Source organism: Balaenoptera physalus (assembly GCF_965194825.1).
Source record: "Balaenoptera physalus genome assembly, chromosome: 3".
Taxonomy (NCBI): Eukaryota; Metazoa; Chordata; class Mammalia; order Artiodactyla; family Balaenopteridae; genus Balaenoptera; species Balaenoptera physalus.
The window spans coordinates 82114419-82140808 of NC_138890.1; the positions used below are offsets into that span (position 1 = coordinate 82114419).

The 26390-nt window shown below is 42.0% G+C and overlaps 1 protein-coding gene across 7 annotated transcripts in view; it reads left to right on the top strand.

Annotated features, from left to right (window-relative positions):
• SEMA6A (semaphorin 6A) overlaps positions 1-26390 on the top strand; it is a 128314-nt gene that overhangs the window by 60446 nt on the left and 41478 nt on the right. For 4 of the 7 annotated variants that reach the window (XM_082455733.1, XM_082455734.1, XM_082455732.1 and 1 more), the window contains exons 1-9: positions 1133-5876; positions 8070-8187; positions 12384-12444; positions 13427-13489; positions 14217-14318; positions 19929-20019; positions 23023-23142; positions 23835-23923; positions 24785-25002. In XM_082455733.1, the coding sequence (XP_082311859.1) occupies positions 5777-5876; positions 8070-8187; positions 12384-12444; positions 13427-13489; positions 14217-14318; positions 19929-20019; positions 23023-23142; positions 23835-23923; positions 24785-25002 (962 nt within the window). In that variant the 5' untranslated portion in view covers positions 1133-5776. Of the gene's footprint in view, positions 1-1132; positions 5877-8069; positions 8188-12383; positions 12445-13426; positions 13490-14216; positions 14319-19928; positions 20020-23022; positions 23143-23834; positions 23924-24784; positions 25003-26390 lie in introns of those variants that run through there. The other 3 variants (XM_082455730.1, XM_082455729.1, XM_082455731.1) reach the window with 2 other exon arrangements.

Genomic DNA, 26390 nt, shown 5'->3' on the forward strand with positions numbered 1-26390 from the left:
ACGCATGTGTACGTCATACACAGAAGGTGCTCAATAAACTTTCACTTCCACCCCACCCTTTCACCGATGTCCACACTGATATTTTCCTTTGCACTTGTGCGAGTGCTGTGATTCACATTTTTTAAATCACACAACACGAGCTGTGCCATCCTGAGACAGACTCTCCTGCCTCTCCCAGACACCCACCTCCAGAGCTAGGAAGCTTAGGGGCCGGGAAGGAGAAGGAGGAGAGAGCTGTTTCTCCTGCTGAAGACATAGAACCCCAGTTGCTAATCTGAGAATTTAAGGAATTCCAAGAGAAACTATTAAGAATAAACAGACATTTATGGAGGACTACCATTTTTACGTGCATTATCTCACAACTAATCTTGAGACACTATTTTTCCCCACTCTGAAGATGAGGAAACTGAGGCTCAGAGCTCTTCAGCATCTTGCCAGAGGTCCCAGCTAATCAGTGGAGCAGAGGCATTCAAATCCTGTGTTTTTACCCTCTACTCCCGCTGCTTCCCTGTATGATTAGCAATCGTTTGATTTCTCGGAAAAGCTTTTACGTCAGTTTCAAGTCAGATTTTTAAAGATAGTCACATTGTGAAAACAAAGATGATGATGGATGAGGTCAGGAGGCTGGAGCAATAAAAATGAAAACGTTATCTTAGCGTAAAACCCGACTAAACTCCGAATATGATTCAGCGGTAATAACAGTGGTCTCTTTGGCCAGGGTAGAACTACTTAATGGACTTGAACTTTGTCCTGATGTTGAAACTAGACAGAGTCACAGCTCTTTGCTCCAGCCTGACTAACTTTCTACAACTTGTGTGCTCTGCTCCCGAGAGCAAAGCTGAAGAGAACCTGTTCCATCCCTCCTGTTTGCCACATACAGTACCACGCAGTGACACACTGATGGCCCCTTGAGTTTCCAAACCACATGCAATTCAGGGGCAACCAGGAAAGGGTATAGAAAAAACCCAGCCCTGTTCTCTTTGGAAAGAGCACTGCCCAAGTGCACAGAGCTTGTCCTGCCCCCGCCCTGCCATCATCTCAGAGGGTGGCGGACAGAACCGCCACCAGAGCCCAACTGCATCTCCCTCTGCCTCGACTCCTACTCCTCCCGTCCCAGTCCCACACCTCCAGAAGGTGTCCGTGGCCTTGCAGTGTCCTAGCTCAGGGTCACTCCATGTACTATCCTCCTGAATCACCATCAGGTACCCAATCCTTTCTTCACTAGGGCAGAATCGCCTAGAATTGTACAATCTCAGAGCTCAGAGGAGTTTGATAGGCCATTATATTTTATATCCTTTCATTTTACCGGTGAGGAAGCTAGGAGCCAGTGCAGCTACGAGACTGACCCAGGGTCACACCTTCCAGCTATTAATGACGGCATGAATTAATGATTATCTTTTAAACTTCCTATTATGTCAGTAGAAAAATGCGCTTTTTAAAAGAAGCATGGTAGCAAATAATTTTGCTCACAGAAGAAAAGAAGTGCCACTACCATGATTTCCTCTCTATTTCTAGGCCATACTTAGAGAGTCATCATCAAGAGCACTTTGCATTTGCAAGTTTCCAGATAAATTATTCTTCTCATCATTACCACTTACTATTAAAATGTTCATTGGATACCAACATTCTGGAAGAATGGTTGTACCAAATCAGATACAAGCTATATCCGTACAGCCAAGTCCAAGTGCAAGTACACTGATGCATTGTCTGCTGCAGCTGGACACACAGAGAGTATGTGGAGCAGCCCAATTGGGTCTTTAAAACAAGCAATGTTCACTCACTTGTGTGTACAGGCAATAACTGGGACTTCTATCTACCCCTCATACCCTTGTCGTAGTATAGAAGTCATTGTGTCTGGGACTTCCCTGGTGGCTCAGTGGTTAAGAATCCGCCTGCCAATGCAGGGGACACAGGTCCGAGCCCTGGTCTGGGAAGATCCCACGTGCCGTGGAGCAACTAAGCCCATGCGCCACAACTACTGAGCCTGTGCTCTAGAGCCCGCCAGCCACAACTACTGAAGCCTGCGCACCTAGAGCCTGTGCTCCGCAAGAAGAGACGCCACGGCAATGAGAAGCCCACGCACTGCAACAAAGAGTAGCCCCTGCTCACTGCAACTAGAGAAAGCCTGCATGCAGCAACCAAGACCCAAAGCAGCCAAAAAGAAATGAAAAAAAAAAAGAAGAAGTCACTGTGTCAGCAAAGCATAAAGCAAAGGGGATGTCAAGAGAACCAGAAATGATTATGAAGTCAGAGAATCAGGTCACAAATGGCCACATCTTACTTCTGATTAATCAGGTTAATTTCACAGGAGCCACTACTACCGAGAAGCCATGACAAAGCCACCTGGCCAGAGTATGCCTCACACTTCCCCAACACCAGTTCTAATCCCCTGCCCACTACTCCCCAAATCCTGCCCCAGAAAATTGTACTTGGGCTCACAAACTGGTGGGACTTGGCCAAAGGTGACTCACAGAGAAGAGAAAACTAAGTTAGTTGCCAACATTAGAGAAAAAAATAAAATAGGAGGTTTAACATACAACTCCAGATTTCTGGCTTCTTAAGAAATAAAAATAAAAATCAGAGATCTGGCTTTGCGGGCCAACACTGCAGAGGGCCTGCACTTCAGAGCTGAGCAGCAGCTGCCCAAAGTAGAGGTGCTGGCCCTCCCCCAGTGGAAACATTCCCACCATTGTCTTAGGAAGCCTTTTTTACCCATTAACCTCACCTGCCTGTCCTTAAGGTTTTGCAGTGAATTTTCTGGGGTGGAGAAGAATAGGAATATCACTTTTTAGTGATGGTGTATTTTACAGAGGTCATTTCTCTCCAGGCTAAGAATTATGGAAGGCTGAAAAAATTTAGATGGAAAATTCAGGCATAATGAGCTTATTTTTGAAGTAAACGTTTTTGTTTAGAATCGTCATATTGACAGTCTTCCCATGATCTAATTTTCTGGGTAGCTGATTAAGTCTAAGTCATTTTTAGCCTATACAAGCACAGTCACAAAGAGGGAAATAGACAAGTGTCTGCAGATGCTATATGTGGGTACCACTTTACAAAGTTTCAAGATCACTTAAACAACCACATAGCAGCAGCCCAGCTAGCTCAAGATTTTGAACGCAGTGGAAAGTTCTTGTTTGTTTTTGTTCTTCTGGGCTAGTGCAAGTCTGTGTGCTAGGGTCTTAGCAGGGAGACTCAGCCCGTGTTCAGCAGGATGGAAAATGACAATGTGATTGATTGGGATCTCGCCACAAAGTAATCATTTCAACAGGAAAATATATTGTCTACATATTTACAAGGGTTAGAGCCCAAAGTTGTGTAGGAAGGGAATAATACATCAAAACCTCAGCTGAAGAAAATTATAAAGCGTTCATATGGACCGGCCAAGATTAACTGGGGCTGCCAGAACACTTTCACCCACATGATGTACATGTTAACAACCTGATGATACGACGACAGGAAGACACATAAAACAGATATTTTTCCTGGCACAGAGCCCTTCTGTAAACCTGGAGATATTTAAATAACCCATCTTAGCCATGATCCTGGCTAGGATGAGGATTGAAAAAAAGCCATTGGATTGCATAACAGATTTCTTATGCATGCATTGCTCTTCCTGCCAGCTTCTGGGTTGAGAATGTTGCATCAATCCATGCAATCTTAAGATGGAAAAAATTAAAATTGGGAGACAGACTAAAATAGCAGGACTTTGTCTCGTTAGCTTTAGGACATCTGTACAAAGATGAACGCAATTGTGGGAGGATACAGACTCCTTTGTCATGTCAAGAAAAATTAACCTTTAAAAGTATACCTATATTCCCAAAGATTTCTAAAGGAATGAGAATCAGCCTTTTGAGTCTCCATTATTCTTCCACGGCGTGCTGCAAACACTCTGAGGTAATAGGCTTCTGTATAATACTATAATACTGCTCTTGAGCCCTTGGTAAATGCTGCCACTTCCTCTTCCCCGTATACTTTCTGACTGGTGTCTGGTTTATGTTTTACTCTTTTTTTTTTTTTTTAATGTTTTACTTGCTCTTGTTATTGATTTCTCGTCTTTAATGTTATACTGAACAGAAGCCATGACAAGCAAAATCAGAGCACCACAGAGCTTCTTCCCTTTGGGTTTAGATTCTCCAGAATAGGAAGAACTAGCAAATGAATGAATGAATAGGCTGGTGCTTTTCACCTGTCTGTAAATACATGTTCGTGTCTCTTGGTTATGGACCGCCCTTGTGAACAAGTAATTATTTAAAGTTTAATTTTAATCTACACATCAGAGATGGAGATATGGAATTGTTTAGGCTTTTCTCTCAACCTCTCTCCCTCTTTGATTTTCAAGATAAAGCAAATTAATTAATGTGCACTTTTCGATTGAAGAAATGATTAAGATCCAGCTGTGTCTGTGAAATTATCAGTTGCGATGCAACACTCAGGACTTGTTAATGCTTTTTTTCGCAATGAAGAAGAGAGACACAGGTATCTAATATTAAGTGTGTTCTAAAAAGCATAAGTTAGCAGTTTGTTTGCCAGATTAACTTTCAAAGACATCTAAGTTACTAAGCTTGACTTTATTACACACCAATCTTAAATGATTGATGGACTACTGTGAAACAGCTTTGTTCAAAACAAGACCTTCGGCAGTCTACTTCAAAGGCTTTACTAAGATAAAAAGATAGCCCCATTTTACATTAATTTCCCTGATAGATCAACACTTATTTGAAATATGCCTGAGAATTATGCAATATGTACTGTCTTGTGAGTTTCCTTCTACTGTATCCAGCAGCCCCATATGGGAATGTTTTTACTTCTAAGATTTAGGAGAAGTTTTTCTACACATGAAGAGCATCTTTAAGAAAATGCAGATGGGTAAAACAGTATATTGGCATTTTTATTCACTACTGTTTCATTGCAAGGTAGTATCTGACACTAAAATATACAGAGATATGATTGTTTAAAAATCAACCATACTATTTCAGGAGGTGGTTTCAGAGGCTCCCTATAACATTCTCCACAGAGTCTGAAAGGATCCATTTATTTCTTTTTAAACGTAGATTATGTGATTTTATTTATGTCTAAGGTCACTACAGAGTTACTATAGAATTACATAAATGAGGAGTGAAAATCTCAACTAAGGGGTCAAGCAGGTAATGGAAATCGGTGAACTGGGCCAGTATAGTGGGGACAGGGGTTGGTGAATGGGAGCATGGTGCTTGAAGGGAACTGACATTTAGGTCATTATGTCAGATACTTGATTTTTCAATATTGGGCAACTACTTCAAAATTTTGAAAGATCCTAGCTGGCCAAACAACTCACGTCTGGGGATGGCATGCTGCTATAAACCTGCAGAGAAGAAAAAAGATGTATTTACCTTAAAAAAAAAAAAAGCTTTCTAAATCATCCACATTTTTTGGAATGCCGTTTCGTGACTGTGAAATAGCCACCCATAATGGCCTAACACCGACTCAGGACAAAGCAATTAAGGCTCTGAGTTACTTGTTTGGTAGAAGCTTTGCAAAAGGGCCCAGATGCATGGGGAAGGAGGCTGCAGTGGGTAATGGACACAGGTTCCTTATGCAAAACACTGTCATCGGTGAATTCACAGTGGAAGAGACAGGAAACAGGAGCCCCTTTCTCTAAAATTTATCTTCAAGGCCATTTCATTTTATGGAGTGGAATAAAGCTGACTTGTAAAAAAAAAAAAAAGAAAAAAAAAAATCCCTTCTTTGCTCTTTGGCAGGGTGAAGTAGAGAAATAAAGTCTCCCCGCTGAACTACTATGAGGTCAGAAGCCTTGCTGCTATATTTCACACTGCTACACTTCGCTGGGGCTGCTTTCCCAGAAGATTCTGAGCCAATCAGTATTTCGCATGGCAACTGTAAGTATCCACAATCTCACTCTCACTCTCACGTTCTCCCTCTGTGGGCACTTGAGCCTGCATCAACAGGCAAAACATACAAATTAAACATTTCATAAAACGGAAGACTTGTTAGTCACTTTAACTTGTGTGGATGGCAGAGGCAGATAATTCAAGTCTAGCCAAAATTGGTAGGATGACTGTTCTGTAACTCCAATAAACGTGGTTGTGAGGATTTGAAACAGCCCTCAATACCTCCGAGGAAGTCTCAGTTACTACAAGGAAGCTGTGATCATGCCTGGAAACCAGCTGTGGGAGAACACCCCTGCCATCTGGGTGTTGCCAGTACCCCACATTTTCATAAGTAATTAGTACAGAGGCATTGTTACAAGATAACAGAAAAGAAGAAGACTGTTTTGGAGTACTTTAGGGACAAAAATTAACTTTTGTTTAGACTTAGAAGTTTTATCATTGCTAGATTTGGATAGAGAGATTCTGAATTCATAGTGGACCTACTTTTACTGTTTATAACTTTCTTTTGATCTCTGCTTCATTGTCAAGGGTAGAAAGCAACATGATGAAAAAGTCAGTTGCCTCCTCAAAAAGAGCAAAGTTCTACCTGTGTGTGGGATGAAATAGACAATTACTTTTTTTTTCCTTCTCTCCAAAAGGTAAAATATTGTATCACAGTAAAAGTGAAAGCATTTTACCCAAATATCTATCTTCACAGTAATAATCCCCAAACACTGAAGGAACCTTAAAAAAGTATTTGACAGTAATATTAGGATACTAAAGAGATCTACCCAGCTTTCTGCTGGATGGTCTAGGTTGTAAAAGGAAATAATTTTATATGAAGGGGAGGTGTCAAGCCTTGACAGCTCTGAGAACAAAAGTCAGGGTATGACTAAGGACCACACTGTGTAGTTTGAGACCATCATTCTTGAAGTGGCAGAGTCCACCTAACTTAAGGCACCAAACCTTAATAAGCATTTATTTATGTCCATTTGAGGTAGGTATTCTATCTTTGGTGCCCCTGTACAGAAGAGACCCCGGGCCCAAATGTACTGCTGAAAATCATGCTTCACTGGACACTCATATCTTTGACAGGAGAGAGACATGAATTGTTTTAGCAACCTCCTTGATCAGTGGGTAAATGAAATTTTAGAGCAGTAGAGGAAAAAGCACAAGATAATCCCATACTAAGCTTGATTGTGAGTAAAATATACTGAGGCTCTCTAGTAAGAGTGAGTCATGCTCAGATGCTACAGGGGTTTAAGGTGTAGGTGTCTGAGCATAAATCTGTGAATGGATTACAAGTCATTATTTACACCCCTCTCACCCCCAAAACAACTGCCTTTTAAATGTGACTCATCTTTCTTTCCTCCTTGGTTTCTTTGGAGGATTGCCAGTGCTCTGGAGATTGTAGGTTTAAAGGCAGAGAGATTTTTGAGATGTAGGTATTTCCAAAGGTCAGATATTATTACAAATTGCCCGCTCTCAGCTAAAGAGAATTGCAGAAAAGGAGAAATATGCTCACTGACTCTCCAGGTCAGGGAAAATTCCAGATCACCCGACTGGCTACACTCAGTTTGACCCTGTCCTGTCAAAGCCCCCATTTCTGTGAGATTAGCCAATTGCTTAACTCAAGAGAGAACTTCCCACAGTTCCTAGAATGCCAACCAACCTAGCGGGGCTGCCTTCAATAGTAGATTATTCCAACTGGACGCCTGTGGAGACTGTATTTTTCTTCTGGCTCCTGGATGAGGGCTCTTGCCTCCAGACCACATTGCCTTTGTGGTGATTGATGGGAAGGCTGCTTTGAAATAGTTTTGTCCGGAGACAAGATCTTTGGCAGACTGCCCCTCGGGCTTAGCACTCTAAAGATGAAAAGAAAACTGTGGAAGAAAAGAGCACCTTCATGTAAAGGGTTCACTGGCAAGTTTAACCCCCAGAAAGAAGGACAAGTCAGAAAGAGTGACACTTAGAAATCTAAGCCCGGGCTTATTAGCATCAGGAAATGAAACTGTAACTTGATTATCCTTAAAGAGGACTCTTCTCTCACAGCCTTTCCTAAAATAACAGACTGGAAAATGGTGGCACGGTTGGACTTAAATATGGTTTTGGTTTTGTGGCTGGCCCCCCTCCTCTCCCTGCCCTGTCAACTCTTGGCTTAATTTCCTTTTCCCTCTCTTGCCCCATCTCCTCTTTTCACAGATACAAAACAGTATCCGGTGTTTGTGGGCCACAAGCCAGGACGGAACACCACGCAGAGGCACAGGCTGGACATCCAGATGATCATGATCATGAACAGAACCCTCTACATTGCTGCTAGGTGAGCCGCCTTTTCCTCACGTTTGCTTGATCAAAGCATCCAAGGGTCCTAATACCTCAGTGTCCCCGCTACGCATCATTTTAAAGGTCCCCAACAGAGTGTTCTTTCATTTAAAGTCCACCTTAGTTTGTCAAGCAATCATTCTTTCAAGATTTTCTCTGTCTGTTTAACTTTATTATGTGGATTTGGGTAGAAATAATTGCATATTTTGGAGCTTAGACTCAAATAATCCACTGCTTACCTTGAATATCGTATAGATATACAAATATTTGCTCAGGCACAGAGTAAAGCGCTTCTCTCCTTGATACTTAACTACATTAAGTTGAATGTGTAAGCGTGTATCAATTTAAGTTCAATGTGTGTGTAGGTGTGTGTATATTAATCTTGTGTTTTTGCAGATAATACAGAGTATATATCATTACTTTAGCAGTAGCCATCCATTTTAGAAGTTTTTGATTTGGATCTAGTTAAGAAAATACTCATCCACTGGGGAAATTATCATTTAAATAGACCATGTCTTAAGGCTGGATGGCATGGTAAGAATACTACCCAGACACGGATCGCATGGATTAGGCTTTTCTTTCACCTCTACTCTTAATTTACCTGGACCACAACTTCTCTGGCTGTGTAAGCGTCCTCTGTTAAATGAGAGACTAGATTAGATTATCTTAATGAAGTCCTTTGGGATTCTAAAGATACATGATTTCCCATCTGGGGGTGTGTGTGTAGCGCATTCAAAATACTTCTAAATGAACAGCAGAAAGGACCACTATCTTATGGGGTTCCACTGTGGTATAACCTGGGTCTAGACTGATGAATCGTTTTACACTGGGAAGGAGAAACAGAGATTATGTTTGTAGTACCTGTTTGGCTGTGAGCACAGGCAACAAACAGGTAAGTAACAACAGTGCTGGATTCCTTCAAAGCACTTAAATGTTCTGAAAATACAAGCTATACAACATAAAGTAAAAATCCACTGGCTAGATTAAAATATCCTACGAGTACCCTACATTTGGTCACAGAGAGCAATGCCAAAGCACTTTCTAAAATTTCTACTGCACAAATACTTATGTAGTACATATTGGTTGTATGTGCTATATAAATTGCAAATACAGTCGTTAAGTCCTTTATAAATGTTAATCCATTCAATCCTGGAAAAAACCCTATGAGATGGAACTATTATCATACCCATGTCTTACAGGAGGAAACCATGTACAGAAAGATGAAATGACTGGGTCAGAATGACAGAGGCAGGATTTGAACTGGAATGGCCTTGCTCTACAGTCTGGGTCACTACTCCCTGTACTCCGCAGCCTACTGAGCCATAGAAGTGGTACTATTCGTCCTGGTGATAACCTTCTCATAGCTGTTGCCCAAGAACATGGCCATTTTAGGTATTCATTAAAAAGCAATCCAGTGAGTCCTTAGCAGCGACCTCTCTGGGAGAGTTATCAGCTCTTTCTTAAATACCATTTTTAGTTTCCTAAATGTAGCAAGTCTGCAAGATTACATTTGTACCCAATTAGCTAAAGGATGGTCAAAACAAATGATTAAACTGTTGCATCTGTAGGAAATAGGTTGACTCAAGAATCTTCTATGAATTGTTCACTTTGCAACTGAGTCTTTAGGGGAAAAGAAACATTATAACAGACTGCGCTTGTGCCTGATGATTTAGCATGGGTGTGAACTGCAGGTCTCCGTGGGCACCTGAGTTAGGAGCAAGGTGCTATGCAGACTTCAAAGTAACCATTATTACAGCTTGTTAAAACCAAGACCGTTTCATCGTAACTCCCTACCCCAAGAAAAGGAGAAAGAAGAGAAGGAAAAAAAAAAAAAAAAAAAAGGGAAACACATTCACTTTTTTAACACTATAAAACAGACTTGTCTTTGGTTAAAGGTCAAATTTGTAACAGCCTAGCATTGACATGTTGGTTTTCACTCTATAGGCAGCCACTTCCCTTCAATACACACCCCTGGAGAAGTTCCTAAATGATTTCTGTGGTCGCTGTATTTAGGGTCCCTCCTCTCCCTCTAATTTCACGTTTCCCAACAGTGCCCGGAGAGATGCACATTCTCAGGCAGCAAGTAACACGATTTAAAGTGAAATCCTTCCCCCAGGCTCAAGTCATGGCAACACAGTTCAGTGGTACTCACTGAAGGGGGGAAGAGGAAGTCCTAGGATTAAGTCAGTTTGTGTTCAAATAACTTAACTCAGTGAGAGCAGGTTATGAACCCTGGGATGCACACGCGGGTGCTGGGGACACACCCCTGACCCTGGTCTGTGGTTTAGCATAAAGCGTCGTGCTGTTTGCTGGGCAATGTGATCTCTTGGAGATTGAAAAAGATTGCCATTGTCCAAAAGGAGATTTCATTCACAGGATTTTATTTTTAAAAGGCTCCCCGGTTCTTCTAGACAATGTGTGTCAGCGATCGGAAGCCAAGTCCCATCCAGAACCCAGGGACTGAGTGAAGCTTGATGGCAAGAATGCTTTTCAGTTCTGCTTTATTATTATCCATTTTGTAAATTCTTTTTTTGTTGTTTAATCTCTGAACTGCTAATTAACATAAACAGGCCGTGCCAAAAGGGGGCAATCTAAGAGCTTTCTGAGGAATTGCCAATATTAATCAGTTGTTAATTTACAATTCATATGTTCAGCTCTTATTTAAAGTTCTGAGGAGAGACAGGGCCAGGAAAAACCTCGAGTCATCTCAAACCTAATACCAAAGTAATGGGCAATTCTATTCCAATAATGAACCTGACCCACAGCACCACCAACAGAGTCAAACAAGCCATAAAGGAATGTCATAAAACTGCCTTGGAATTAAAGGGCAGGGCGATTGTGGCACCCTACTGAAGTCTGAAGAACTTCCCAATTCAGCAATTTACAAAACAGGCTCCCTTTCTCCCCCTCACCACCCTTACACACTCTCTCTCTCTCTCTCTCTCTCTCACACACACACACACACACACACACACACACACACACACACACACACACACACACACACACACACACACACAGTCCAGGAGCAGACAAGGGAATTTTGTAGGCCAACTGCCTTGCCCCCTTTTCTTTTCACAGGAGAGAGCCTGTTTTTATTTCTATTTTTCTCTGTTGTACTTTCCCTAAAAGCAGTAGCAAACAGATTTCCAAAGAACTGGGGGGAAAAGAATTGAAGTGAATCCTGACAGCAGATTTCTTTCTTTCTTTTTTCTTTCTTTCCTTCTCCCCTCTCCGTTTCTTTTAAGTAATGAGGGGGCTTGAAAGTCTGCATGGGAGCCTTGAGGTCTTGCTTTAAAGCTGTGGGTAATTTTCCAGCCCCAGGACTTCCTGCATTTTAGAAAAAGTCAATGTTATTTCAAGGGAAAACGAGCTGTTTTGCTTTCTCTCACTAGCCCCCCATCTCCCCAGTTGAGTGTAGTTCTTTTCTTTCCTTTCTTCTGAATTCCAGACAAAAATGCCCTTGTACTCAGCTCACACAGAAGGGGATGTTTAAATATAGCCCCACACCTGAGCTGCTGATTCTGTTTCTCCCCTTCCAAGGGGAGAATGGCAGCAAATCATAAAGTCAACCAAATTCTCAGCAAAACAGGAAGGTAAACAGAAGCAAGAAATGTAAACTTTAGCTCAAGTACATTTTAGACCTTAATTGACCATCATCGTGTGAAAAAAGAGAGTGGCTTCTGGAAACAATTTTACTTGTATCGTCTTCCATCTTCTCAATCAAATTATCAAAGCTAAGGCTGAAAATATGCTGTCTAAAAAGAGATGGAGATGGAGATGAGCTTTTTGTTAGCTCCCTTGATGAACAATTGTAGCATGTTGAATACCAAGTGAAAGGGCATGCGAACCCATCTGTGTTCCAGTTTGGAAGCCCATTCAACTTCCAGACATCTCCCACTGAACTACATATATACCGATGTTATAGTTCCATGATGAGAGAGACTACTGGAAAGTTTTCATAAAAGGTGTCCCTTGTGGCAAGATGCCACATTTTGTCACAAGATGCTGAATGTGAGCCAGAGGCACCTCTTGGAGGCTGAACCCTCCCCTTTTTCTTGCATATGCGTGTTTTGTTTTTAATAACATGGATGTGGGTTTATCTGCCTTGAATGAGACGTATACTCATTCAGGAGAAAAAGAACTATCTTGACTCTTGTGTTTGACGTTGTATTAATATTTCTTTGTTTATAGGGACCATATTTATACTGTTGATATAGACACCTCACACACAGAAGAAATTTACTGTAGCAAAGTAAGTAGTTTTAAAACCCTCTTTCTGAAATGAAGGACCTTAGGGTAGTTCTTGAAGAGAATATGTATTTTAAAGGCATTGATTGAGCTGACATGGCTTATAATAATTTGGAACATTCTGTGAAGTCCTAATTTGGGGGTAAGTTAGGGCTTCATACATACTCAGAAATGGTTATGTACTTCATATTTTATTCATCCATTATGTGTGCATGTACACTTTGGAGTTTTAGGTAATTGCTAAATTCTTTTAATAAAATATTGGATGTTTGTCCTGGTAAATATCAGTTTTCATATGTAAACTTTCGTCCTACAAATGTTTCACTGTTATGTTTCCATATCTTGCAATATTGAGTTGACTGTTGTGGTTCAGGAATTTGATAATTATCCATTTCAGACACACATAAAATATAACCTTAAGCTTCCCTTATAACTCCACATGGAGGTATTTTAGTTAATAAAATCCGCCCCAGAAGTAGACGATCCCTTCAGCCCATGAATTTATGCGAAGGAGTATAACCTGAATTAAATCTTTGTCCACCTAAAGTGAATGTCTCCTTTATGTTTAAGGAAATGACTTCCATATTTTAAGAAAAAGGCCTGCTTCACGGAAACTGATTTATCAAGTGAAAAAGAAGGGCAAGGACATGTATTTTATCAAAATGAGCATAATTTAGCAAGTTAATGTGGATATTTTATGTGAAATGTCCACGCTGTTGTTTTTTCTTCTTTCCTTTTTCCTTCATCTTTAACTCAAAGAGAAGAAGATCATTTTGCAGTTTAATGAATAGATACGGGTTCAAAATTAAATGAACATTTCCACCTCTAATCTTTTGTTGTTATGGTGAATTAATCATGGAGAAAGGGTGCAGAAAGCTTTCAATAAATATATGTTCAGCCTCTAGTCTCCCCCAGGGAACTCTTACTTCTAAAATCAAACGCAACAACCTCTGGGTTCTAATTGATTTCTTTCTTGATCGCTGCAGAAACTGACATGGAAATCTAGACAGACTGATGTAGACACATGCAGAATGAAGGGAAAACATAAGGTAGGCAATTTTCATTTCTCCTGCAGCTGCCACTTTGGGTTAAGTCCTTGACTGTTATTTCTAGCCGTAGACCGTGATGTGGAATGGGTCACACTAGTCCCTTTTCCCCCAGTAATTGTTTCTTCCATCAACTTATTGAAGGCTTTAATTTGCAAAAATCGTTTGCTTTTAATGTGATAAAACATTACGACAGCTGCTAGGGCTGCGTCATGAACTCTTTAGGGGCACCAGGGATTATGGACACAAAGCTGGCTGCCCCGACTCTTGTGAGCGCCCTCTCCGGGAGCCCACACCTCGAGGTCCAGAGCCCTCAGGGAGTCTGCAGAAGAGCCCAGAAAGGCTGCCGCAGACATACAGAAGTCTGTGCCTTTGGTCACAGAACAGCATAAAAACACACTTCAGCCAGGAACCTTATATATCAAGGGACCCTGGAGCCTCTGGCATTAGATTTAATGTGATGGGAGGCTGGTACTTCCAGGCCTGCCTTCCTTTTGCGGCATAAACACATAACTTCCACTCTATGCCGTGTTCTTCTTTACTGTTGAAAAAGCAATTGCTATTCTCATCATCATCTTGTGGTAAACATCAGGAGGGGCTCGAACTTTTCACAGGGGAACTCTCCAGCCACCAGCATTTTAACCTTGCTGTTGGCAGATCATGGTACACGGCGAAGGGGTCTCTCTATACTGAACGGACTGGATACCAAAAAGTTTGAATTATTTTTCAGGATGAGTGTCACAACTTTATTAAAGTTCTTCTAAAGAAAAACGATGATACTTTGTTTGTCTGCGGAACTAATGCCTTCAACCCTTCCTGCAGAAACTATAAGGTAAATGCTATCTTGTCTCTTGGAACCACACAGCCCGGAGGTATTTTCATCATTTACTGTGATTGTGCCTGCAGTAACCTAAGAGGGTTAATTCAACACCGCCTGGGTTCCTCTCCCTTGTTCGACTTAACGTATTGCTCCACATGAGTGATCCTGAGCGGGCTTCTCAGCTTCCTGTTTGTTCAGGATTGATGGACGCGGCTTTAAAGAGCCGACCCAGCGAAGTTCGTTTCTGTAAAACCCTATTCTCTATTGTTCAGAACGCCAACATATGTACCACATAGTGGATTTCCTCTCTCTCCCTTTCTCTTTTTCCCTCCCACCCTACCATCTCCTCTCGGAGCACAAAAACACACTTATACTGTGAACGATTCCTATTTTTAAAGGGATCTCAAAAGCATGCCATTGGAAACTGCAGACTTTCCTCTAGGTAAGATTTTCCAGAACACAGGAATTTAATCCCATTCAGCACTCGGCTTACTTGACTATGGCCTTACTTATCTTGGCCTTTATGCAAGGGGAAAAAAATTAACCCTGGCAGCATTAATAAATCTAGTTAGTTCTGATGCAGCTGATGGTGGTGTTGCTGAAGGAACAGAGATGGCAATGATCTGAGGTCTTGGCTCTACCTCTCTGGCTTTCCTTGTCCCTTCTTTCTGCAACAGTCTGTCATTCAGCAAACCCGTATTGAGTTTCTCCCGCGACCAGGCATTGACGTTGTAAAGACAGATAGGAGGCCTCCATCCTTAGGGAAGCCAGACAGGGAGAAGAAAACTGCAGTCCCATGGGTTTGCTGCCATGGTGACATAATGCAGAGCATGATGGAAGCATCACAGAAAAGTGCTTATATCAGCCTGAGATGTGGAGTCAGGGAAAGCTTCCAGAAGGAGGTAGACGACTCCCGTCTTCAAGTGTTCCCTCCTGCTGTCCCCACGTATGGAACACGACACCCCAGCCCAGGAGAAACCCAAGTGTCTGTGATTGCCCAGAACCTGACACAGTGTCTCCGAACAGGTGTTCGATTGATTTTGTGGGGTAAATAGTGAACGAGATAATGCCTAACCTCAGTCTTAGAGAAGAAGGAGAAGTTACCAAATGAAGGGAGAAGGGCATTCCAGGTAGGGGAACAGTATGAACAAAGGCATGGAGTAAGAAACAGTCTACTGAGCTTGAGAAACTGCATTTGGTTCTGAAGTGCTGGACTGTGAGGTGACAAGTGACAACAAAAAAGAGCCTAGAGAGGGAGGTGGCCTCAGGGATTAAGGGAGGAGATAAGATTCAGGAAATACTTAAGTGACAAAAACCAGGAGGCTTTACTAATTAACAAGAAGCACAGGATAAGGAGAGACAGGAGTTAAGAACGACTGCAGGGCTATCTCCTGGGTGGGTGGACGGATGGGGCGGCCACCAGTTTGGACAGGGAGTAAAGGAAGAGCAGTGGGGTTGAGGGGGTGGTGGTGAGAACACGGGGGTTCCATTTTGCACGTTAGGAGTATGCCTGGCACCATGGATGGCAATGCCTACGGGACATGAACAAAGATCTCCAACAAGAAGATGGACGGGTCAGCCTTGACTGAGGGAGAGACATGGGGGGGCGTATCTAGATTTGGGTTTCATCAGCATAAAGTGAAACCTTAGGGGTGTGAAGAATGAGCAAAGAAATGTTGGGCTGATATCAGGACCAGAGGGCTCACCAGCCTGGATGTGACAGTTTTAAAAGACTGCCTTAGCATAGACATCGGAGGGAGGGTCTATTTTACCCTCATGCTCATCTTCCATCTTATGTTTGGAAACGGGCACCAGCAGGGTCAGGATTAGGGTGAGGCAAGTGAGGCATCTGGCTCAGGAGCAACATGTAAGGGGGGGGGGCATCAAAAAAATTCAGTAATCAAGATAAATGATATTTTCAATGCAGTATTTTTTTAAATCTAAATTAATGCAAAAAATACTGTCATATCCAAATTTTAAATAATGACAGGAGCCGATTCAGGCTGTAATAGAGGCAGCACAGTCCAGTCAAACATCCAGCCAGTAATGGTATACTGGAGCTCGGACTTTAATTCTACCACTTAATGTTCCATCCCTGTGTGTCATTGTTTAGGACTCATTAAGATTAACGCTTCTAACAAATCCTAACAAATTCCCTAGCTGGAAAGCTATCTTTTATGATAACTTACAGGTTTTCTTGGCACTGTGATACCCGGCCTGCAAGTGGTCCAGCTCATTCTTCCTGCACGTGTTCCATTCCCCAGGATGCTTCACCTCTAAGGGATGCCTTCACCACTCCCTTGTTCTAGCCACACCTGCTGAAACATGTTCCAGGAGCCTGGGCCTCTCAGAAACCACAGACAGGATACATCTAGCATGGCGAATGGTAGTGAGAACTCTTGGCATTGCTCAGACAAGTGTTTTGAGACTCTCGGGGCACAGAGGGACTTTGCTGAGGATGTGGGACATAATGTATTTGGCTGCAGGGAGAATGGACAGCCTCTCTCTTAAGTGCTTGTTATCTCCAGATCAGGACCAAAGGGTCGAAGCAAAAACAATGACCAGTCTTCCACTAACCCAACTCTCAGAGCGCAGAAGTGTCAAGTTAAACTATGTGAAGCAGGAGAGTGACAAAATTTTGGTCTCTGCTTCTGCACCGTGCCCTGACTTAACACAATTTTTGTAACAGAAGTAAGCTGAATATATTAGAGAGATTAAAGCCCCAAATAAGATTATCTGGGGAAGAATTCTGAAGGCTGCCCACTATAAATCTACAACTACACTCCACACCTTTTCCCTCCTGTTCTCTAAACCTCTTGAACTTCCGCACAAGTCAGGCTGGTTCTTAGTATAATTATCTGTACCCTACGGTGATTTAATTTACTAGGGGCTGCTGTTAAGTCTAAGATCTGATGACTGCTACAAGGATTAGTTCTTACTTCATGGAAGGAGGATTTCACCATGGCATTGTTTTTGTCTCTGGACTTTTCCAAGTTCCCAAACCAATACATTAATTCTTCATTGCTTCCTGCCCTTGACTAGCTATAGCCGCTTTTTTAGAAGTAGGTACATTTTAAAAAATATATCCCCACTGTATGTTATTGTTTTCCCACTGCCAGGATTACAGCATGCACTGCTTGGGATAACAGCATTTCCGTTGGATCACTGGGTACCAAGCATCACTTTGAATACTTGCCACAGACCGCAAAGTCTGTCACAGTTCAGCAGGAAGCTCTTCTTGGGACAAAATATTAGGAAAAGACTTTCATAAAAATGTGCTGGGAGAAGCGTACATTTGCTTTAAAGGATGTCTAACTTGAACATCTTTTCCCTAAAATTACATTTTTAACACACTGCTTTATGTGATTCTCGGCTACAGTTTAAACAAATAGGATGGCTTCGATGGGGGAGATTTCAAAGTGCTTGTACATAGAAAGGGCCTGTCATATCCCTGAAAAGGTATCTGTGGGTTGAGGGCAAAGGGCTAGTGTTGGACCACACTAGCGGCTGCTCAGTAAGAACCTCGCTCCTTCCTCCTGGGCAGCAACTCCAAGCACCTTGATTTAAGGCACCCTGATTTAGTGCTAAAGGCCTTTTCACAGATCCTTCCTCAGCACCAGTGCTGTCTTAGGTTTATCTTCTTTCTGTTTTCATATATGTAGTCAAACCAGGCAACTGCCAGATGATAAACAAAATACCCTAAAACCATAAAGAAGACTGAACTACAGAGAGGGTCAAAACATTAATAATGTGGAGGAGATCTCTCTAGGGACTCTGTGGTGCTGAGATTTAAATTCTAGGACGATCCATGGTGTAAGGAAGAAGCCTGTGTGGTAGGAACCCCCTTAATTATTGGTCTAGGTGGGCCCACCACTGACCAGCGTTAGTGGCTGATCATCAGAGGTTCATTTCCTGCTCACACCACAGTCAAGTATGGGTCAGTGAGAGAGGTTCTGTTCTATGAGAAGGTTATTCAGAAAGCCAGCTCCATTCTGCTCTTGTGTCTGCCATCTCTCAGGATCTTGGAATTCTCCACTGGATCCTCTGTATCCAAGGGAAGAATGTGGAAAGAGAGCAAGAGGGGAGGACCCTGGAAGGTTTTTAGAGGCCAGACCTAGAGGTGGTGCAGAGCCTTACACACACCCCATTGGCCAGAGCTCAGTCGTGTGACCTGCAAGGGAGGATGGGAAATGTAGTTTAGTGTGATATGTAGGAAAGGGAAATGAAATTTGGTGAACAGCTAGTAAGGCCCTGCCTCACCTGCAAATGCCTATGGAGCCAGACAGGTAACTCACAGGAGTGAAGCAAGCAGGTTGTCAGGATAATCTGTGGGTGAAGGGGCCCTGGTGCTAAAGACCACATGCCTGTTTGAAGAAAATGGCAGGGGCTGCCACTACTCAAGTATAGCCTGCTGCCACTTGGGTAAGAACAGCCTAAACTGACTATCCAACTTGTTCAAAAGAAGCAAGAAATCCATGTTTTTATATGCAATCTCCCTATTTTAAAATAGGGCTCACAGGGGCTTCCCTGGTGGCACAGTGGTTAAGAATCCACCTGCCAACGCAGGGAACACGGGTTCGAGCCCTGGTCCGGGAAGATCCCACATGCCACGGAGCAACTAAGCCCGTGTGCCACAACTACTAAGCCTGCTCTCTAGAGCCCACAAGCCACAACTACTGAGCCCACGTGCCACAACTACTGAAGCCCGTGTGCCTAGAGCCCATGCTCTGCAACACAAGAAGCCAACTCACCACAACAAAGAGTAGCCCCTGCTCGGCACAACTAGAGAAAGACCGCACACAGCAACAAAGACCCAGCACAGCAAAAATAAATAAATAAAGTTTTTTTAAAAAGGGCTCACAGGCAGGCCAGTAATAACCTCTAGCCAGTAATAACCTCTAGCTCACAGGAACAAGGCCAGGGTTGGGCATTAGGAGATGGATGTCAAGCAGCAGCCTGTGGCTGTTGGGAGCCTCTCAGCTTCTGGGCCTTTCTCACCTGCACAGTCTGAGGATGGGACATGTTTCTGAAGTAGGTACAAAGGCTACCTGAGCTCTGCTTGCATCCATGTTTTTGTACCTTTGCTGATGCCATACTATTCTTATCTGGTAACCCGAGAAAGAATTCCAGCGTCGAATTCTAGGATTTAACCCACAAAGGCAGGACTCCTCGGGCACAACAAAACCAAAACTGAAGTCATTCTCTATAGAGTTCATGACTCAACAGATAATTCATGGGGAGTAGAGGAAGGAGGGGAATTAAGTTTTCCTGGTGTCTGCCTCAGAAATTCCTTTTCCAAGGAGAAAGATGCTACTTCTTGAGCATTCCAGAAGGATACTCTTTATTGGAATAAAGGAATCTCTTTATTGTAGTGGTTCAGAGTCAAGTAGACATGACTGAATTTCTGACTCTCCTAGCTGTAGAATCTTAGTCAAGTGACTTAATCTCTCTAAACCTCAGCTTCGTCATCTGAAACCGAAAGACTTAACCTCAGAAGGTATTCGAGGATTATTTGCACCATGCATATGAATTACTTAGCAAATTAAGAGCTTTGTAAATATTAGTTGCTATTACTACTGTTGGTTGCTGTTGTTCTTAATTAAGTCCTATTATTTCATTTAGATGGATACTTTGGAACCTTTTGGGGATGAATTTAGTGGAATGGCCAGATGCCCTTACGATGCCAAACATGCCAACATTGCACTGTTTGCAGGTAAAAGACCTGATTTCTTCTCGTTGCATTTGCTTTTGTGTGCTCAGCCTGTGGCTGCACATCTACTCTGGAGGATTTGCAGAGTCACAGTTGTACTCTGATTCTCTAGTGAACAGTGTAATTAACAATGCCTTTTCCATTTGAAATTCATATGGAAATTGTACTTTTGCTTCTTAAGAGAAGTCTTTGCCACGCTTACCCCATGCTTTTGTGCCTTCAGAAAGAATAACAACTTTGTACTGAACATGCGACATACTGGTTAGGGCATGTTTGGGCTGAAATAATAGAAAATCCCACCTTGAACCACCAATGTGGATTGAGTATTTAAGGTAGGATAGACTTCAGGGTTGGTTTGATTCAACAACTCAATAATCTCATCCAGGACACAGGTCCTTTTCATTTCTCTGCTCTGCTTCCTTTCTTTCTCTGAGAGAGACTGGCTGCTCTCAGAGTCACAGGATGGCTGCCGGCACTCAACTAGGGCTACATGTCCTCTTGTCTACATACAGAAGGGAGAAGGAAAGAGACAAAAGGAAGCTTTTGGAAGCTCTATCAGAGCAGTGAGACCACACACTCATAAGTTACCAGCAAACATCTCCTCAAATATCATTGACCTGATTAGGTTACATGCCTTTCTCTGATAGAAAAATTGTAGTGGCCAAGGGGATAATGCTGATTAGCTGAGGTTGACCCATACTCCCCATCCCTACTCCTTCCTTCCATTGCAAAGGATATAAAACAGCAGCAAGTAAGCCATGACTTTCAGATTGGGACTTTTGTGTACGCATGTGTGTGTGTTTTAATTAGAAATTTATTTAGGAATTCACTGCCAGCTGTGCACGTGGAGGTGGGTACAGGGAGAAGTGTTGGTATAATAGTGATTGTTATGGCATGTAATAAAGCAGTTAGCTATAATTTCCATCACAGCAGCTAAAAACTGGCACATCCTAGCCAGATAAGAGACTTTAGGGCTTTGATTATGAAAAAAGATTAGCTCCTTGAACTTCATCCTCAATGTCATCCATTTGTGGGCCTGAATCGGCAGTCAAAGATTGAAGAAGTGGTTTGTGCCAGGTTCAGAAGGTTTCTCAGGTTCTCCTCCAAAGGTAGAGCACAGCATTGTCGGGAAGCAGCACTCTGAGAAACACAAAGTCTTGTAAACCTGTTTGTAAGCATGGCCAGGGGCAAGGCCAGTGGTAAGAGTGTTTGAGTATATTCTCAAGTGCATAACTTCTGCAGCAACACTTCTCTGACACTTGGCACCTGCATTAGTCAGTACCATGGAGGATGTGGGCTGCAGTGGAAAACACAAGTTTAACCAGTAACTAAGAAGAAGTAGCCTGAGGTAGAAAGAGGAGAATGGGCAGAGTGTTTACTAAGGCCACCAAGCTTCCAGAAGCAAGCCATGTGAGACCAACTTGTGACTGCGCCTCTGCCCCCTCCAACAGGTATATCTCAATCAGTGTTCACTGAAATGTCTGAAATCTCATAAAAGCTCAGCCCTTATAAACAGAAGATACTTGTTGCACCTCAACGGTTGCCATATTACGAAGAGTGCCAAAATAGTACTTGATTTTACAAGTAAAAGTTCTGGTGAGATACCCAGTGTGGAATGTAAAACAAAGAGTACAGGAGAGTGTTCACCATTAATAACCACACACGCACACACAGTGCTCCCACTGCCCTCCACTCTTCAGGTGTATCTGTATGTCCTGGGGCTATGATTCTATAGGAAAAGTTGTGATTTTTGTAGACATATGTTTATCGATAGAAAGGTGTGCTGTCTGCAGTTAAAATCTAACCCGAACAGTCAACACTTACTGATATATGAATGCCAATAATGTAGATGTGAAGACAGCTCTATCCTGAAACTAAGCAAATGTCAGTTAAGACCAAAAGTAGACATCAAGAACTTTGCTTAGGTATGTCTGGATAAGATTTAAAAAAAAAAAAAAAAAACCATATGCTTATTCCACAAGTGGAAGAGCTTAAAAGAATACTGTATTGTATATAAACCACTTTTGAAGACGCTTTCGAAGCCACAATTAATGAAGCTATGTCATCCATTAAAAATGAGCCAAGGAAGTAATTTTTTATATTAAATATAATTAGTGTTTCCATTTCATCTACATAGATTTTGCTATTCCAGAACAGCCCATTTGATTATTTGTGTAAACAATGCTTGCTAATCCAGGAAAAGAACCCCAAATTTCAAGGATTCACCTTCAGTCATCTTTGCTCTCTTCTGCCTTGAATGTATCCTCAAGCATAAGTCCCAAGGAGCATGAATTCTTAAAGAAAGACCGATTTGAACTCAGCACCATCCCTTCCCCCCGACCCCTTTACTTTGGCTTCTTATATATCAGAATGTTCTCAGTTTGTGACTTTGGAAATACTGAAGCAAATACTTCTTAAATGGAAAGCTAGATTGGCAGGGCTTAGTGGCTCTCACAACTGAGGTAAAGAGGAGCAGAGACCCGCAGGATACACGTAGCAATTTTAGTCAGCTCTTTTTTGCTTATGAATCCCCTTTCTTCAACTTCCCTCACCAGCTCAGGCCGAGGACGCTGTTACTTCTGCTTGCACTTAAATTTTCTGGTGATACAATCAGCCTCTATCTTTCCCTGGGCTCCTACCTAATCCAGTTTACCACGGTGTGGTGGCAGTTGCAGTGTCCAAGAGGCCTTGGCCTTGAGATTTCAGTCAAGGTACATCTAATTGAGCAAAGCAAACAACATTTTTCATTTACCCTGTTCCCTGAGCTGCTGCTGCTTAGAAATTGCCGTGCAATTTAAGAAATGAAAAATGTTTCATCTCTCATGATCCCAATTTAAAATGGTTAGGAATGTGGGCCAAGTGTTTTCCCAGAGACTCTTGGGCTTTTCCCAGGTGCCCTATCTTATTTGCCTGATACAGGAAAGCTGGGCGGGGGAGGCCTCTATTATTCCCCCATGCCCACTGTCTTGCTGCAACTCCGACCACCTCTTCTCTTTCTCTTCGAAGACGGAAAACTGTACTCTGCTACAGTGACTGACTTCCTTGCCATTGATGCAGTCATTTACCGGAGTCTTGGAGACAGCCCAACCCTACGGACCGTCAAGCATGATTCAAAATGGTTGAAAGGTGAACAAACAATTAAAAGAAGAAAGGAGGGGAGGTGGGGGAGATACATATCCTGAGGGAGATTCAGAGCCTGGATGGACCAGATTGTAGTTGCATTTTAGTAATGGCTTCTCACAGACAGGAAGGTGGAAATTGCACCTTTTGCCCCCAGTTGATTTATTTACCTCCCCTTTTCACTTCCCATGAGTTTCTGGAGTGTTATCAAAACTACCAATGCCACTATAATAGAACACGTGACATTTATCTTTCCTGCTTCAAGCTCTCATTTCAGAGTCCCACGTGAAAACAACTAAACACTTCATTCATGGAAGGGAACGGGATTGGAGGTGGTGGGGAACAGGAAAAAAGCTGTTCACAACCCTGTATGAGTCAAGGGTGACAAAGAGATGTGTACAAAATCCATTCTGTAATTTGAGCGCTGTATTGTGGAAAATAAAATTACATAGATATGCAAAACTCATTTATTCTTCATTGTTCATTGCAACTGCTTCTGAAAGATAAAATCTGTAGGCTTAAATGCTTTCTGAAATCACCAGCACTTGCATGTGTGAAGTCACTAGAAATGGTTAGTGTTAACCAAATGTCTAATGGCCCTACACTTTTAATTAATAACATGTCTTTGGTTGCAGCTGATTGCAGTTCTTTTAACTCTGTGTGACATGTCCCCAATTAAAGTGCCCATTTGTCCACAGAACCGTATTTTGTCCAAGCGGTAGATTATGGAGACTACATCTACTTCTTCTTTAGGGAAATAGCGGTGGAGTACAACACCATGGGAAAGGTAAGAGGGGAGGATGTCTCAATTTTGGGCCAGTGTGGTTATCAATGGCTTTGAAATAAGAACCATAAATCTAATGACAAGGTCATCGTTTTGAGAAGATCTAGCCAAAGACTGGCGGAAGTGAAACATTTTGCTTCCTCAAACCCCTGTATGCTTTTTCTGAGTAGTAACAGATTACAGGGAAACCTCTTAAATGTTTATATTGAAAATTTAATAGATAGATGTTGGGTTGATTTCATACTGAGTTTCAAGCACCTTAAGATGTGGTTTCCAGGTCCACTCATCAGGTTTTTTTGTTTTAAATTGAGTCGCTCCAGAGAGAGAGTGTAAATATTCAATATCTTTTAAGAAAACCAAGGGTCTTGACTGTATTACAAAAAGCAATAGAACACTTAGGGGATGTCTATTTCAGTTATTTTTATCAGAGAGTAGATCAAGATCACTAAGTTAGAGGGCACAATTCAGTGCCAGGGTGGCTTGCACAGTTAGAGGAATTCAGAGTATGAGATGCAGAGCCCAGAGGCAGCTAGTGAGGATGGCAGAGATGGTGCATACAAGTGTGCTTTTGTTTGAGGAAATAAAAAGCTAAGCAGTCTGTATGGAAATGAGTTTATGTGGCTGGGAGCTGATCCCCTGAAGGATTTATGGCTCTGTATTAAATGCCACAGCCTTATCTTTCAAAACATGCTGTTCCAATGCTGAGTTTTTCCCCTTCTTTTTTTTTTTGCTACTGATTTTAGAAACACAGGATTAAATTAAGCACCTTGTTGTTCTGTTTCTGTTTTCTAAGAAAGGCAAATTCTACTAAGATCTCCACGAAAAGTAAGTGCATTTCATTTTCTCCATGTTTCTCCTCTGCAGGTAGTTTTCCCAAGAGTGGCTCAGGTTTGTAAGAATGACATGGGAGGGTCACAAAGAGTCCTGGAGAAACAGTGGACATCTTTCCTTAAAGCTCGCCTGAACTGCTCAGTTCCAGGGGACTCTCATTTTTATTTCAACATCCTGCAGGCAGTTACCGACGTGATTCGTATTAATGGCCGTGATGTTGTCCTGGCAACCTTTTCCACACCTTATAACAGGTAACCATGCCCTGGCTGTGTGGACTTAATCGGTCCTTCCTGGCTTCCTTTTCCCAAGGGGGTCTTGTCTAATACACAAGATTTGCAACTGATGGAAAAATTGCCATTCACTGTAGCTAAGAAGCACTTAACATTCAGTTTTCATCAACAAATTAACAGTCATTTATAAGCACTGTTAGAGTAGGATTCTGGAGAAAGTAATTAGATAAATTATAACAATATAGTCTTTTCATATACCTGGAGTATAAACACCATTCGTGTGCTATTTCTCAATCCCTCCAGTAATCTTGAAAAGTGAATACTGTTGGCCTTCTTTTTACACTTGAGGAAACTGAGTTCAATTATACTATCTGGTCCAGGTAGCCAATAGATGGAAGCAGCAGCTTTGGAACTCAAGAATGTTCCTCCTTTCCCTTCTAGGTCATCTAACATTTTATTTGACTTTTAATATTTCTAGGACTGGATCAGTAATTTTTGAAGTAAAAATACTGGAAACTTATTAAAATGCTACAGAGTGAAATTTAGGAATTAGATGAGTCCATCTTGCATCCCACCTAAGGGACCCTGGTTATTATCCTGTCAGAGGAACCAGGATCCCAACCACAGCACTACTGTCTGACTCTGGAGGGTTCTACTGAGGATTTACAAGTCATCAAACGTTGCACGGAGAAATACTGTCTCAGCCTGTTCATCCCTATTTTTGTATTTTCTTAAGCTAAGACACTGAGCTATTAAATGGCACACTAATAACTGTCCCTGGAACAGTGAAATGTGTAGAGACTAAAGAACAGAAGGAAGAGGGACAGTATGTTCCCTGGTACTTGGCCCTCCCAGACCTTAGAGTACTAGCACCGTTGTGTGGAAATGATCCTAACTCTGGCCATGGTCATGAAATTGAAATGCATGTACTATATTCTCACTTCCATGTAGAATTTTGTGTGTTCCATATGATCTTCCGTAAGGAACGCACTGTTTTGTTTTGGATTATACTTTTTACAAAAACTTTGAAGAACTTGATGAGTGGCTAGATGACAGGATAGCTGCTAGGAAGAAATGCTTAAGAACTGGGTAGAGCCTAGAACAGAGCTAGCTGAAAGATGAGATAATGTTCCTCAATTATATGGAGGGCAAGAGTCAAGAGTTCCCCACTGAAGAGATATGAAAACATAAACCCATATTGCAGCAAGAAGTATTTAGTTAGGTTTAAATAAGCTGCAACCATCTGAAGGAATTTTTAGACTTGAGAATAGAAAAGATAAAAAAATTCAGGCCTTGACTGCTCATACCTTGGAACCGATGTATCTAGTAGTGTTGAAAAAGAATACTATTTTGGAACACAGAATGGAGGTGCCAGTGGAGTTTCAGAGCACATTTCTAATTTTTTTGTA